Source organism: Pistacia vera, unplaced genomic scaffold (genome assembly GCF_008641045.1).
Source record: "Pistacia vera cultivar Batoury unplaced genomic scaffold, PisVer_v2 Contig691, whole genome shotgun sequence".
NCBI lineage: Eukaryota > Viridiplantae > Streptophyta > Magnoliopsida > Sapindales > Anacardiaceae > Pistacia > Pistacia vera.
Window position 1 is genome coordinate 434,342 of NW_022196547.1, and position 14,828 is coordinate 449,169.

At 35.1% G+C, this 14,828-nt stretch overlaps 2 protein-coding genes across 3 annotated transcripts; both read right to left on the bottom strand.

Moving 5' to 3' along the window:
- Positions 1 to 2,056: 2,056 nt before the first annotated feature.
- Positions 2,057 to 6,705, bottom strand: LOC116113858 (ultraviolet-B receptor UVR8-like). The gene is made up of 11 exons (XM_031400022.1): positions 6,551 to 6,705; positions 6,325 to 6,469; positions 6,102 to 6,212; positions 5,928 to 5,988; positions 5,620 to 5,738; positions 4,914 to 4,999; positions 4,624 to 4,825; positions 3,558 to 3,611; positions 3,149 to 3,262; positions 2,797 to 2,853; positions 2,057 to 2,373 (listed from the first exon to the last, which is right to left on the bottom strand). The coding sequence occupies exons 1-11, from the start codon at positions 6,577 to 6,579 to the stop codon at positions 2,167 to 2,169; spliced, it is 1,185 nt and encodes a 394-aa protein (XP_031255882.1). The 5' UTR covers positions 6,580 to 6,705; the 3' UTR covers positions 2,057 to 2,166.
- A 1,524-nt stretch (positions 6,706 to 8,229) lies between these two features.
- Positions 8,230 to 11,846, bottom strand: LOC116113859 (14-3-3-like protein A). 2 transcript variants are annotated; one of them, XM_031400023.1, is made up of 5 exons: positions 11,703 to 11,846; positions 9,966 to 10,479; positions 9,730 to 9,852; positions 8,925 to 9,041; positions 8,230 to 8,522 (listed from the first exon to the last, which is right to left on the bottom strand). In XM_031400023.1, exons 2-5 carry the CDS (start codon positions 10,449 to 10,451, stop codon positions 8,460 to 8,462), a joined length of 789 nt encoding a protein of 262 aa, XP_031255883.1. In that variant the 5' UTR covers positions 10,452 to 10,479; positions 11,703 to 11,846; the 3' UTR covers positions 8,230 to 8,459. The 2 variants fall into 2 exon arrangements, with proteins under 2 accessions (XP_031255883.1, XP_031255884.1); XM_031400024.1 differs by having other exon boundaries at positions 11,606 to 11,752.
- Between the last annotated feature and the right edge of the window lie 2,982 nt (positions 11,847 to 14,828).

Below are 14,828 nucleotides of genomic sequence, written 5' to 3' on the forward strand. Positions count from 1 at the left end.
CTTGGAATACTAAATTAGCATTCATAATTATTAATACTAGGATAAGTGGAGCAAGTAGTCAATGTAACCACACATTCTTACTTCACATGGCGGTGAAGGCAGAATCAAAATCCAGCATATAATATTTTATGCTTTCAAAAAAATCAAAACCTAGGAAAGTAAAAACAAAAGCATATTAACCACCATTGGCTAGCAATGGTAAAAGACTAAAGGAGGATCTAACATGGTCTTCCTCTCCCAAGTTTAAGTCCCCTTATGGTAAAATAGCAAGAGGAGAATCTAATATGATCTCCTAAATTCGAGTCTCCTTGAGGGTAAAAGAGCAAGAGGAGGATCTAACATGGTCTCCAAAGTTCAATTCTCCTTGAGAGTAAAATAGCAAGAGGAGAATCTAACATGATCTCTCGAGTTCGAGGATCTAACATGATCTTCCTAGTTTGAGGATCTAATATGGTCTCCCGAGTTCGAGTCTCCACGATTGCTAATATGGGTGGCTATTAGAGTTTATACCCTACCAGTAATTCTAGGGTCTCAAGGGATTAGCTAAGGTGCGCGTAAACTGACCCCAAAGACCATTGGTCATAAAAAAAAAAAAAACAAAAGCATATTACATATACATGATTCACGAGTCATTGACTCATTTAATAAGTTTAAAAATTGGATTGAGGCTTACCTAAGGATGTTATTATGTCAGGAAGGAAGAACAAACCGGGGTCATTTACTCATTTTTGGGTTTAAAAAATGGATTGAGGCTCACCTGAGGGCGTTAATATGTCAGGAAGGACTCCTAATCCCAGTTCCCAACTTCGATTAAAAAAAAAAAAAAAAAAAACAGAGCTCATGACTCTACCCTCTAAAAGGGAACTTCTTGAGAGCCACTTCCCATTATTTTTACTACCATAACAGGCAATTTCTCATATGTATAATACGAAGCTGTTCGCTTATTTCATTTTTCTTTAAAGTCTGTTTTTAATTTCATTTTATAGAGCAGAAATTGTATCAAACATTAGCTTGGGGACTCTTTTAACAGTCAGTAATTTACCAGCAAATCCTGAGCCATGACACTGCCGCTAAACCCAACCGAAACTAGCTTCAATTCTTGCTGAAATCTAAAGCCATCAGGTATTTTGTAACATCTCATATATATACAGAAGATAAATATATTAGCTTCCTGATCAATGCCAGCAAATTACTTAAGAGTCCGAAAACCACAGATTTCCAAGGTTGCAAAGACATCCAGGTATAGAATGTTGTTCCATCCACTGGAGAAAGAAACTTGTTCCAGAAATTATGAATATACTTTAATTAAAAAGCATTTTTTTTTAAATAAATTTTCTGGTGGAAAACGTTATTTTTGCAACTGCAACCCATTAAGACGTCATTGCCTGTAGTAAAAACCAATGTTTTAAAATCCAATCCGGGGTGAAACCCGAGAAAGTGGTCGGGTCCCAAATTAACCGGTTTGACCGACGGGGTAAACTGGTGTTCAAAGGTTTGAAATCTAACAAAAACATCTCTAAAAATTACATGTAAGTCCCTATAGGTTTGGAACCTTGCAAAAACACCCCAAACAGTATCGTCAACGTCAACAAATAAGGCATGTTTCCAACAACGACAACACTCCCCTCAGCCTCCTGACCAAAACCCATCTCACCCCTCCCCCATTTGCTTCCCCAGTTGCCGACGACAACGGGATTTTTCTCACGACATTATTTTGCACTTTTCAATCGATTCACTCATTGAAAATCGACGTCATTGCCACCATTGCACTCATCGGCATTTTCTCTTCAAAAACCCTAACATTACAACCTTCAATTGTTCACAGATTGATATTCTAATTTCTAGGATTTTGAATGAATATGAAATTTTGTAACCAGACCCGATGAAGGCTTCAAGTCTAGGTTCAACTGGTCGGGCCAGACCCGGTTTTAAAAAAGTGGTAGAAACCGTTGAAAAGTTATTAAAAAAAAAAAAAAAAAAAAAAAATCTTTAACATAATTCATGTAAGACCACACAATAGGGGAAAACTAAATTAGAGATTAAGCTAAACCAAACGCAAATGAAAATGTTGTGTCTAATTCTGATATTATGAGTTTTATGTATTGGTGGAATAGTACAGAACCCAATATTATTAGGCTTATTACCAGACATTTTAATATCATAATTTCATGACTCCTCGGATTCCTCAGTCTGCCATTCTACCAAAGCCAGAGTGTGGCGTCCCCCACAAGCAACGAGTTTAGCGATCCAATGTCCCTCAGCTTCACTTTCACTTGCATTTCTTGGAGGTGGGATATTTATAGGAACTTCCATTGGTTGGCCTGTTGTCACCTTCCTCCCATATCCGAGACGTCCATGGTCACCTCGTCCAAACTGGACATTGGAAAACCAGTCATCAATGGGAATTTATATTGTATTATAAAAGCAACAATCTTCTTTACATCCTTTCTAGAGAAATTAGGCTCTTAAGCCACAACTCATTTTTCCCTCCTCGACAATCATAATGAAATTTCCATCACAACTTACATATATGCCTTTTTGAACAATTAAGTTGAGTGTCCTAAGAGAAATTCCTATATTAATCCAATAGCAACCACCCTAACCCAACACCTAGACCTGCTTCTGTCAGTGTTGGTAAATTAAAATACATCCATTACTAGAAACACCATCTTCAGCATTTATTGATATAGAGACACAAGCCAGCATCACTTTCAACTTCCATCCTACATTTGCTAGCCATCACAACTATAATTCTCCTAAAACTTAGAATAGAAATGGACAATGAAGAATACTCACTGAAAACATGCGCCCATCCTTTGTCAATGCAACTGAATGTGTCCCACCACAAGAAATCTGGATCATGGATAGGTTAATTAAACTTAAAAACATATAGAAAAAAGGGAAAAAAGAAAAGGACGAAGAAAACAAAGAGCAAGGATATAAGGTGGGTTTTAACATCCCAGGTATCTACCCGAGTTTTTGTATGAGGGTAGAGGCTTAAAATGATTTATTCTTGATTGATCATGCAATGACAGTTGTCAAACCATATTTTTGGACTAACATACGCATCTATCACAAAGCCTTTTAACAGCCACTTGATCCAACTGATCCAATCAGAGAGAAATTGAGAACAATTAATTAGTACTACCTGAACAATGTCCTCCCCAGCTAAAAGTTGAACCCGTTGGGGCACCATTTTACTGCTCTTGTCATTGTCCCCAAATCCAAGTCTCCCATGTTCCCCTCTTCCCCAACCATACACCTGAAAATCAGACATAAATGGAAGCTTATTTCAATTGACAATCTAAATGTCTCACAACGTTCAGAACTCAATATCTATTTGATAAAAATAATGTATCACAACATTCAGAATTCAGAATGTTCAGTGACTACAATTGACAACTAAGGTGACAAATTATATCCGTTGTTTCTTACAGTTACTAGAATGCAGTACTTTATAGCTACGAATGAACATGCCAATAACAATCCTTAAAACAACAAACAATTAAATCATAAGTAAACAGATAACCTCCTTAACAAATAAAAGAAAGCAGTACCTCCCCATCATCAGTCAATGCAGTAGAATGCCATCCTCCAGCAGCAATATCAACCTAGATGTGCATATGGATAGATAGTCAATCAGACTTAAAAATGAAAAGTAATAGTAATCATATTGCAGAAAAGATTTTCCATAGTACACCATCTTAGCAACATATAGATAACCGAAATTCAAGACAAGTAAACATAAACTATAAATGAATAAAAGGTCGAGGCCAAAACCTCTGAACCATAAAGCCATGGGGAATGAAGGTGACTAGAAAAATAGACAACACATCTTGTTAGAGCCCTTATCTGAGTTTAGCACTCATCTATCCATAAATCACAGCTCTACATTAATCAATCCATCCACCACATAGGTATATTATAATCTTACAGAAAAAACAATTTCATAATAATCCCTTCTCAAACTTTTAAGCTGTTATATAACAAAAGAAAAGACGTATTTATGTTCACAAACTTGTATCTCTAAGGAGCTTTTAATAAAGTCCTTAGATTAGGACATAGCAGACAAGGAAAGATGTCAAGTTTATATTTGACTATAGAAATTTGATCGACCAACAGGCAAAACACATGGCAATGTAAGAAGCCCAACATTCATCAAACCTTTGGCTCTAATGATGCATTCAGACTCCAAAGAACTACATGTTTAGTTGCAGGATTCGGCATTCGCACTGGTAGACATAAATCTAAGGCAAAGTGCAGATATGCAACACCAACTGTGACATTTATATCACTTCAACTTAAGATTTTTAAAGTAACAGTTTCAACTACCAAACCTGTCCAGAATTTTCAATCTTGATATAACTTTTCTTAAAATGACAAAATCTAAATGGAAGGCTCTTTTTCTTATTTTATTTTTGACAAAATCAAGTGTACACAATTTTTATAAAAAATAACTCAAATTAACATAAGTTTTCTCAGTAGTTCACGCCAATTTAACAGTTATACACTAAGATGAAACTGACAGTGCTAGATACATGCTTACTCCAAATGGTAAGATTGATAGAAAAATGAACACAGATTTAAAAGAAAAAACCAAAGCTCTAGCAATGTAATACATACCAAAGTGAGACCAGAGAGCCCTTGGACAGGAATAGGTTGCGATCTTGGTTGGGTATCCCCAGTACCAAGTTGCCCATACTCATTGTTACCCCATGCCCACAACGTTCCATCCTCTTGAAGAGCCAAATTATGAAATGCCCCAACAGCAATGAGTCTAACCTTTTCAAGCCCTTGTACTCGCACAGGAATAAAAATTTGTTTTCTGTAATGGAACATATATTAGCAGCATGTAACCAAGGTGAAGCCTGCATGAACATAAAGTTGAAGAACAAAACCGAAGGTGACTATACATGTCTCCAGGAGGCCATGGTTGACCCCAGGTCCATACATGTCCCTCACGTGTAAGCACCACAGAATGGGTTCCCCCCGCAGCCACCTATCATATTAGCAAATTAGAAATAGCAAAAGTTGATCTAGGGCAAGCCACTTCATAAATTACAACCACGCAAAAGAAGTAAATGAATATGTCAGGTAGAGGTGAGGAAATTCTTACACCATGCCACAGTAAGAAACTTATTATTGTTATTATAACTTTTTTTTTTTACACAGAATAAAAAAACTTGTTAACATAAAAAAAATTCATGCTACAAGTGTAGTGTACCAATGGTCCACGAAGTGAGAGACATATAAACCAGACTAAATGGTTAAGTATCCATAGATGCGTAGAACAGATTAAAAACAATTCTATCATCAAAATGTCAGAGCAATACTATAGAATTTGTGAAGCACAGCTACAAATCAACTAAGCTGGTAGATTTTAGCCATCCACAGTGTTATCGAAATTGGAAACAGAACCAATGCCAAATGTTTGGCTCTGCAACAAGGTTTGACTCCAAGAATCTTCTAAAGAGGACAACTAAGTGTTTGTTAAGAGCACAAGTTGACAATAACCCAAATAGATATACGGCAAAAAGTATCCAAACAAGGCACATAGAAACAAGAAAAAGCAAACAACTCCTCTCATCCAAAATACACAAATTAGTATGAGCAAATCACCTGGCGAACAACAAGCTTTGGGGCACATCGCTGAGGAATCACAATGTCCCTCCTCAAAGGTCTACCAGTATCATCTTTTCGCTCAGGTTCTTCACCACACTGACCATACTCATTCCCACCTGCACCAAACATACTTCGCAAACTTACATTCACCACACTTACAGCCCACACTAATTCCCCACAGATAAACCTTTTGGAACCCTCTCCAATTTTTGTAAAATTTCTTTTGCTCTATTACATGCATTAATTTTAAAGTACTTTGTAATAAATAACAACAGAATAAAGAAGATGAAATAACATTTATATACCCCAAGCATAGGCACGGCCTTGATCATCAACAGCCAAACAATGCCATCCACCAATAGCAGCCTAAAAATCAAGAAACCAAAAGTTACAAATCAACTTCAACTTCAACTTCAACTTCAACTAACTTAATACCAATAGCAAGTGTTTATGTCAACCAAAAGAAGAACCGTAATTACCTGAACAATCTTGACGTTAGCAAGAGCCTTAACCTGACTGGGAACATTTTCAGTCTTGGTCTCAGGTGGGTGACCCAAGGTCCCTCTCTGGTTCCATCCCCAAGTAAACAACTGATAAGAAAACAAAAAAGACAACACCCACTGACCCACATCACTAACTAAAACATCAAAAATACAATTTTACATACAAATACTCCACATCATTACAGACGAAAAACACAACCTTGCCGTCGTCACAGATGGCGAGGGAGTTACGGCTACCGGCAACAACAGAACGGACTTTGTAAGGCTCAAGAGCTTTGACAACACAAACCCATTCTTTCTCTTCGTTGTTTCCTATTCCTAATTGCCCATCTTCTCCCGAGCCCCTGAAATGAAGTAGAAAGCATTAAAATGGGAGCAACAGCAATATCAAAAGAAGAGAGTATGGGAGAGTAAAAGAGAGAGACCAAGCAATGACAGACGTGGTGGCAGCCATGAGCAGTGAGTGTGCAAGTAAAACAAAAAACAGAAGTGGGGTTTTATATTTATATGTAAAGAGGGAGGGCTAAGTGCGTTTAGCGCTAGTTGGGTTGTGCGAATTTGATTCGATGGGCGCTCTGTGTAATTTATCTGCTGTGTGTAGTGGATGAATGTTGGCAAAGTGGGACTGTGAGAATGGGAAAAACAAGTGGATGCCGTTTAGTTGTGTATTTTTTATATTAAATTAGTGAAAAATGTTACTTGTATAACTCAATCTCACACCATTATCTTATAACTCTAACGTGATAGTAAATTAGTATTATCACATTAGCTGTCACCATATTCAATCAACTCTTAACACACCCAAGATAGTATTAGAAACAAACTATCGTTCTTTATAAAGAAACAATCATTTTTTCATGTTCGTTAAAGAACAACCAAAGGATTTATTATTTCTTGAGGAATAGTGTTGTTACTTGAGGAACAAATATTCCTTATGAAATGAATAGTTGTTTCTTCGAAAGGAATAGACATTCCTCCCATGAGGAATTGTCGTTTCTTTGTTCCATTAAAAATGACGTTTTATATTTTTGCACATCGAGCATTATAAGATAAGTTTGTAAGAATAGATTATTTGGTAACATTACTCTAAATTGATAAATGCCGGGCCATACATTTATGTGAGCTTTTGTCATTTTATTGTTGTGCAGTGAGAACTAGTCCATTTTATGCTGATTCGTATCCTTGTCATCAACACATAAGAAATTTATGTACAGATTCTTATTTATATTTGATCTAATGCTGCAATCAGCAGAACATAAGCCAATTGCAAACACAATGGTTTCTTATAAGTTTTAATTCTCAGACAAGAAAAGGACCTGAGACTGTTGAAGAGTCTTTTCCATTCTTCAGTTATGTATGAAAAGGTTGCAAACACAATGATTTCTTATAAGTTTTAATTCTCAGACAAGAAAAGGACCTGAGACTGTTAAAGAGTCTTTTTCATTCTTCAGTTATGTATGCAAAGGTAGAAATAAAATGACCGCGCACTTAATTTTGTTAGGTATAAGCACTTCTCTTTTAATATTCAAGGCTCTTTATTTTGGAGGTGTATACGATACCTGGGCTTGGTGGGGGTGTTGGGGGAGAGGCGAGATGCAAGAAAAATTACCAACTTAGACGAACTAATTGAAGCCTTACGCATGAATATTTTACGCCCTCGTTTGGTTTGAGAGGACTTCATGAATTAGTGCCAAAAGAATAAATTACTCTTTTAGAAGAAAATACAACACTAAATAGCGACTGTAAAAGACTCGACCAAGTACTACAAGGCCTGAACAAACACGAACCTTAATTTGAAGTAATTGAAGTTTTGAAAGGTGCATCACCTCTCATAAGTCATAACAATGATCAACGACAACGAACTCCCCTGGCCATGGAGACCACAGGGCAAGTAGATTTATAAAAAGAAAAAGCCATTCTACAAGCTATCTCACCAGATGGTATCAAAAGACAACTAAGAACCAGATACTATTGGCATGGCATGAGCAACCGGCCAATCACCAGATATGTAGTTCCCGATTTGCACTTCGATAAAACTCGAATTACCAGGATATAATCCAAACAATGAAGCAATTGAAATTCTGAATTTAATTGACACAACTAATTTCGACAAAACACAGCATTGCACTCAAAACACTACATGAAAGCCAAACCAAATTCTTCTCATCAATAATTTAAGCTAGTTTACAATCTGTTGGAACATTTCAACCCCAGGTTTTGTCAACACTCGAGATTATCAGTTCATGAAATCCTGCTACAACTGCCCACATGACATCCATGTAGATTAAAAGCCACAAGATAAAAATAGAGTACATATCCTATCAACTGAACTCATCACTGCTGCGCCTCGCTTGATTCACGTTTTGATGCTTCCTTAATCTCATCCCCAGCATCATCCTAAAATCAAGACAAATTCATCAAACAAGGAACGGCTTAAATGATAAAACGGTAAAATAAAGCAGCATTTGCATCAGAGCCCTCATAAAATAAAATAAAAAAAGGATCTAATCGATCATGAAATAACGGGATGTGCGTGCAACTCAAACAATGAGATTGTTTAACATTTGTCTGATTATGAACCATATAAGCGATAAACAACTTCCATCCAAATTTAGATTATGTGATTTATGGTACTTTGACCAAATAGTGATAATGGGTATTTGAATCAGACCGAGAAATATCACACTCCAGTCAGATTGTTGTGCAATGAGGGTATCAACCAATTTCAAACTAGGTCACATTAACACATGGCTACTACACACACAGGAAACGAATGATTGAGACAGAGGGACAACATACGGTGATATCAGAAGTCCAAAGTGTAAGATTGTCTCGGAGAAGTTGCATTATCAATGTACTGTCCTTGTATGATTCTTCACCCAATGTATCCAGCTCAGAGATAGCCTCATCAAAAGCCTGCCAAGTGAAAATAGTATGGCTATTTTAAGTACACAAATATTGTAAATGATTTCCATGCAATTCTACACGCTTATTTCCACTAATTACTATATTCTTCATGAAAAGGTTTGTAAAGATCCCACCAGAGCCACACTCACTCTCTCTCAAATGCAAAACATAATCATAAAGAGTTGAACAGTAACAGCAAGAGAAAGATGGGGCACGACATAATCCCAACAAATATGAGAAAGAGCACTCACTCTCATGTTAAAGAATCATATAATTCTAACAGTCTTATTTCATACCATGCACTTAATTTGGACTTCTATAAATATAAATATCAGGGTGGATCATTTATATCTTAGATTACTTAATGTTTGAAGAGATTCTTGACAGAGTAATTTGGGCAAAAGCTAAAATTAATCAGGTCCTAGAATAGGTCATTTTTTCAAGCATATAAACATTTCAAAGAAATCATTGGAAAGATAAAGCATAAGCCTTTATCCTGAATTAATTCTTTTTCACAAAAATTCAAGTTATCAGCCAGTAGATCAATTAAAGATAAGTGCAGAACAACCACGAAATAAAAATGCAAAATTTACCGTTATGAGGTACAAATTCCTGCATCAGCTATCATCCCATGTTTTTTCCAGATTGTCCAAACAAGAACATATATAACAAGATTAAAGTAGTTATGTATACACACCTGCTTAGCGAGATTGCAAGCACGATCAGGTGAGTTAAGGATTTCATAGTAAAACACAGAGAAGTTAAGAGCCAGTCCCAGTTTTATTGGGTGAGTAGGAGCAAGTTCAGCCAAAGCAATATCCTGCACAAACATCAACAATAGCATAAACAAACTAAGCAATCCATACTGGAAACAGTAAAATTGCAGCAAAAAGAATAAAATATTATGCTTAGACAAAAGAACATAACCAATACCTGGGCAGACTTGTAGGCCAACAAAGTGCTCTCAGCAGCTTCCTTCCTCTCACCACCAGTCTTAAACTCGGCCAAATACCTGTGGTAATCACCCTTCATCTTAAGGTAGAACACCTTGGACTCAGCAGAAGATGCTGAAGGAATGAGATGTGACTCAAGGAGGCTCAGAATTCCATCACAGATCTTGCTCAACTCAGCCTCGATTTTGCCCCTGTACTCCTTGATGACTGACACGTGGTCTTCATTTCCTCTGCTCTCTTCCTTTTGTTCAATGGAAGAGATGATTCTCCATGAAGCCCTCCTAGCCCCAATCACATTCTTGTAAGCAACAGAGAGAAGGTTCCTTTCTTCCACAGTTAACTCCTCAACATCAACTGTCTTTGCAACTTTCTCCATGAACTCCACCATTTCTTCATAACGTTCAGCTTGCTCAGCCAACTTGGCCATGTACACGTTTTCTTCACGAGTTGATTCGGTAGGCGACATCTTTGTTATATCAATCTAAAATTTAATTCTGCAAGATGATTCAAGTCAGTTTCACTCATGAAAATGATTTATGCCTTATATATCAGTAAATCAGATGTCTTCTAACTTTATTATATGCATGGTGTCACATAGCAATAACAGTCTATCTGTGAACAAATCTAACAAGTTCATCAATTATTCTCCTTTGGATGTTGTTAACATCAAATAACTTAAAGATCTTACTTTTATTAAGCATCCTAAACAAAGACTGAATTCCTTCAATTTTAAACACTTTCTCAGCAAGCAAACAGATCAGAATCTACACTTCCCTAGTCAATATAATCTAATTCAAAACCATTAAATCTCATCTTATATCATGGCTTAAAACTATGACAAACACTCAAGTGAACCAAAAAGTCACTTCAAATTCATTCATGTAGAGATCTTCATATTTTCAAATAGATAACACTAATTCTTTTCTTTCTTAATTCTGTTGGCCTCGAAACGGCCAAAAGAAAAAAAATAACCACACAAAATCAGCCCAAATCAAGCATCATGTAGCTTATATAGCAATCCCAGACTAGTTTAAACTATAAATCTCCTTGACTCAGTCTCAATAATTAAAAAACCAAGCCAAATAGACAATTTCTCTTTGCTGACAACGTTTTCTCGGCCAATAAACACAAAAAGAAACAAAACCTCAAATCATCTCATCAAATAGAGCGTCATACAGCTAAAAAACGCAATTTTAAACTAATTTCACTACAAATTTAGTTTCTCAGTCTCAACAACTAAAGAAAATAAAAATAAAAATCAAATAACAAATTTCTCTTCCTCTCCAACATTTTCTCTGCAGCCAAGCAGATCTAAAGAAGAAAGAAGAGATAAACATGTAACATCAAGCATTAAACGGCTCAAATGGCAATCTCAAAACTAATTTCCACTCACAAGTTCCTGTTTCTCAGTCTCAATAATTATTACCAAGAAGAATCACAATCAAAATCAAACAATCAGTTTCCCTCCGCTTCTAACAGTTTCTTGGCAACCATACAGATATCAGAAAAGACAAGAAAACAAATCTACGAAAAGATCACGTCTTAACAGATCGAATTATTAAACACTAAAATCAAGTAAATCAATAACCGAAACAAGAGATCAATCAATCAAGCAAATACCTTCGGATCTAATCAAAAGAAATCAATAACAAGAAACGAAAAGTAAAAAGAGTAAATAAAGTAGAATAAAGTAAAAGATCTGAAACCCTTGACTAACCCTAAAGAGGAAAGAGGGAAAGGTCGATAGGGAAGTAGTGTGAAACGCAACGTATAAGGGTATCGTGCGAAGAAGGGACGTGATTATGGAGAAAAGAATAAATAAAGGAAGTGAAAAGAGGAAGGGGTCCAATGAGAAGGCGACAACTGTTAGGTAGCGCAGATTCCGTGATTTTTGATTCCCTTGGAATTGACCGTCAACTCTCAAAACACACTCGCACGCATAAAAACCCATCATTGTTGCTCCTTTGTTGTGGGCTTCCTTTCACGCTTCTTGTTCTTTCACACTTCACAGTTTCCATTTTCCAATCTAACCAAATTTTTTTTTTTTTTTTTTTGTTTTAAAAGATGATTTCAGGACTCAATCTTATAAATTTCTCTTATAATTCTGATATAACGATTTGTAATTGGTCAATTTACAAATAGGTAAATAGGACCATAGCAAGCAAGTAAAATATATTTGTAAACTAACCAATTACAAGATAATATATTGAGATTGTGAGAGATAATTTATAAGATTGAATTATAAGTATGGTATTACTTTTATATATATATGCTTTATTTTATTTTATTTTTCAAATTTTAATTTTAAACTCATTCCTTTTATGCAAGTATTAAAATACTTTGATTATAGGATTTTTCTTAATTTTTTAAAGAATATTTTATACTCTTAAGGAACATTTTTTTTTTATATTTTTTAAGAGGTTTTTCATAATTACAATAATGTTTTTAATACTTTTTAAAAGAAATGAAACACTAAATATAAGGATCTCACTTTGAGAAAAAAAAAAATAAACTTTTATATTTATGATTAATTAGAAGAAAATATATTTGATACTATTGTACGATAAAGTATTTTATTAGTATGGTATTATGATATGATAATATAGAATTGGATATTTAATTAGTAAAGTATTGTTTCATGCTTTGAGTTTAAATTTCTTAGTCAAGATTTTAAATTTTGAATATTTATGTATGTGTATGAGCTAAGTTATTGTAATATAAATTTTTGACACAAATTTGTAGTCATTGATTCAATGTGATATCATGGGTTTAAATAAGAAGTTAGAGTTAGTTAATTTTTAATGTCAATTAAGCAAATTTTAAGTCATTGGATTATCATGAATCAAAGATCATAAATTTATGTTATAAATCTGTGTCAAACTTTTATGGTACAATAATTTAACCCTATATGTAATATGATATTTTTTAAAAAAATAATTCACTTAAATCTTAATGATATAACTAAATAAATGATATAATATAGATGTATTAACAATTTAATGTCAAATTAATTTAGAAGATAGTATTATTGTGGGTAGTGAAGATGTGCTATAGAGTTGGTTATTTAATTTAGAGTACACCACATGTTCCCACCCACGTTTGGCGAGATGACAAGTTTTTACCCCTGATTTTATAAATTATAAATTTTCACCTTTAAACCAACACCGTTAATAACTTTTAGACTTTGACACAGGTAGAGAAAGTGATATTACTATATTGCCCTTGACAAAATATTTTTAATTTCTTTTAACCCCCAAATTAATAGAATTAGAAAATAACCCCCACTTCAAAGCCTTTTTTGGGCCGCCACTTCCGAACCTTTTTCCAACCACCCTTCCCACTGGAAATAGCCCTTTACCTAGCCATTCCACTCCCCAGTATACCCTCTACAAAACCCCCTTGTCCCCCGAACCCTCTTTGCTCCTTTTTCACCATCTCGAAGGCCATATTCCTTGGGTTTTGTGTGAGTTTGAAGGATTGTTTTGGGTTGATTTTGTTGGATGTTTGGACGTAAACTGAGATTCTTTAGAAGTGTTTGTGACTTGTTGGATTTTTTGGGTTGTCGGCGCCTCCAAAAGCTTTCTCCTTTGACCTTTTTCCGATCAAACACAACCTGTTAAATAAAAGTTCGCAATCAGCGACTTGCCCTCCAGCTTACACTCTCGTAAACCTTCTCCCAACCACCACCACCACCTTTCACGGCCGCCACCACCACAACACCTTCCACGACCACAACCACCTCACCACCAGCAACATCCTCTCCAACCTTCTTTTCACCAAAATAACCACCCATTTTAGCAAGAGGTGGTGGACGTTAGCTTGTGCTGTTTGGGTGCTTTTTTTGGGGCCGATTTCCTCTCGTTGGCGACTCACCATCCCTCCCATTTTGTGGAGGGTTATTTAACTTATTTTGAGACTTTGAGGGTTACTTTAAAATTTTTATTTTTGTAAATAGTTAAATAACTATTTTAACCTTTGATCATTATATTAAATACATTTTCTGTTAATTTAAGGGTGAAAATAAAACTTATGAAACTAGAGGTAGAAACTTGTTATTTTGCCAAACCTTGCGTGAGAACATGTCGTTTACTCTTTAATTTAATTAGTAAATGCCTATACCCGTCCACCAAAAGACAAGAGACAAGGAACTGCCCCAAATTGAAGTGAAATGACTAAATAAATTCTTAAACAAATTTTAATAACTGAAACTTACTTCATTTACAAGTCCCTTAAGAATAAGCTTTACTTATGTCATTGTGTCACTTATGTCAAGTGCCATTCTGCCAAGATTTACTTCACTGATAAGTTTACCATCGACAATATTTCTTCTGAAAATTCTCATTTCCGGTTGAGAACTTTCTATTAAATATAAGCTAATAAATAAATATATATGATTTTTCATAAATGGAGAACTTCATTTACAGTTATCATATTTGTGGAGTGGGGCATGTGAGGTGAAGCATTATCATAAATGGAGTTTGATGAGCTTTGAACAAGTCTTTTTCTTGTTTTTTTTTTTAGAGAGACTATTTACTGTGGAGATGACATTTGAAAGTATGAACAAGTCTTAGGGTGAAATGAAATAGCAATCATTAGTCCTTAAAAATTAGGTTGAAATATATTTAGCTGCTATTTAGTTCACTTTTATCTGTTGTTCTGATTTATGATGTTGAGCATTCCAAGAAGTTGGTGGCTTTGTTATTGGCGAAGAGGTTTGTCAAGTCAATTTATGGTCCCCATCCTTGATTATTAAGACAAAGAATTGTGATTGAGAAATTTCCCAGAAATTTCCTTTATAATTATGGAATAATTTATTATTTTTAATTATAATTAGACATGTAAA

Coding starts and splice junctions, on each gene's coding strand:
- LOC116113858 (XM_031400022.1), bottom strand. CDS start 6,579: ATGGCTGCCACCACGTCTGTCATTGCTTG. Junction 5,739..5,927: donor AGGCCGTGCCTATGCTTGGG/GTATATAAATGT, acceptor TGTTTGGTGCAG/GTGGGAATGAGTATGGTCAG. Junction 2,854..3,148: donor CTGGGGAGGACATTGTTCAG/GTAGTACTAATT, acceptor TCCATGATCCAG/ATTTCTTGTGGTGGGACACA.
- LOC116113859 (XM_031400023.1), bottom strand. CDS start 10,451: ATGTCGCCTACCGAATCAACTCGTGAAGAAAACGTGTACATGGCCAAG. Junction 9,853..9,965: donor TGGCCTACAAGTCTGCCCAG/GTATTGGTTATG, acceptor ATGTTTGTGCAG/GATATTGCTTTGGCTGAACT. Junction 9,042..9,729: donor CTTGCAATCTCGCTAAGCAG/GTGTGTATACAT, acceptor TTCACTTGGCAG/GCTTTTGATGAGGCTATCTC.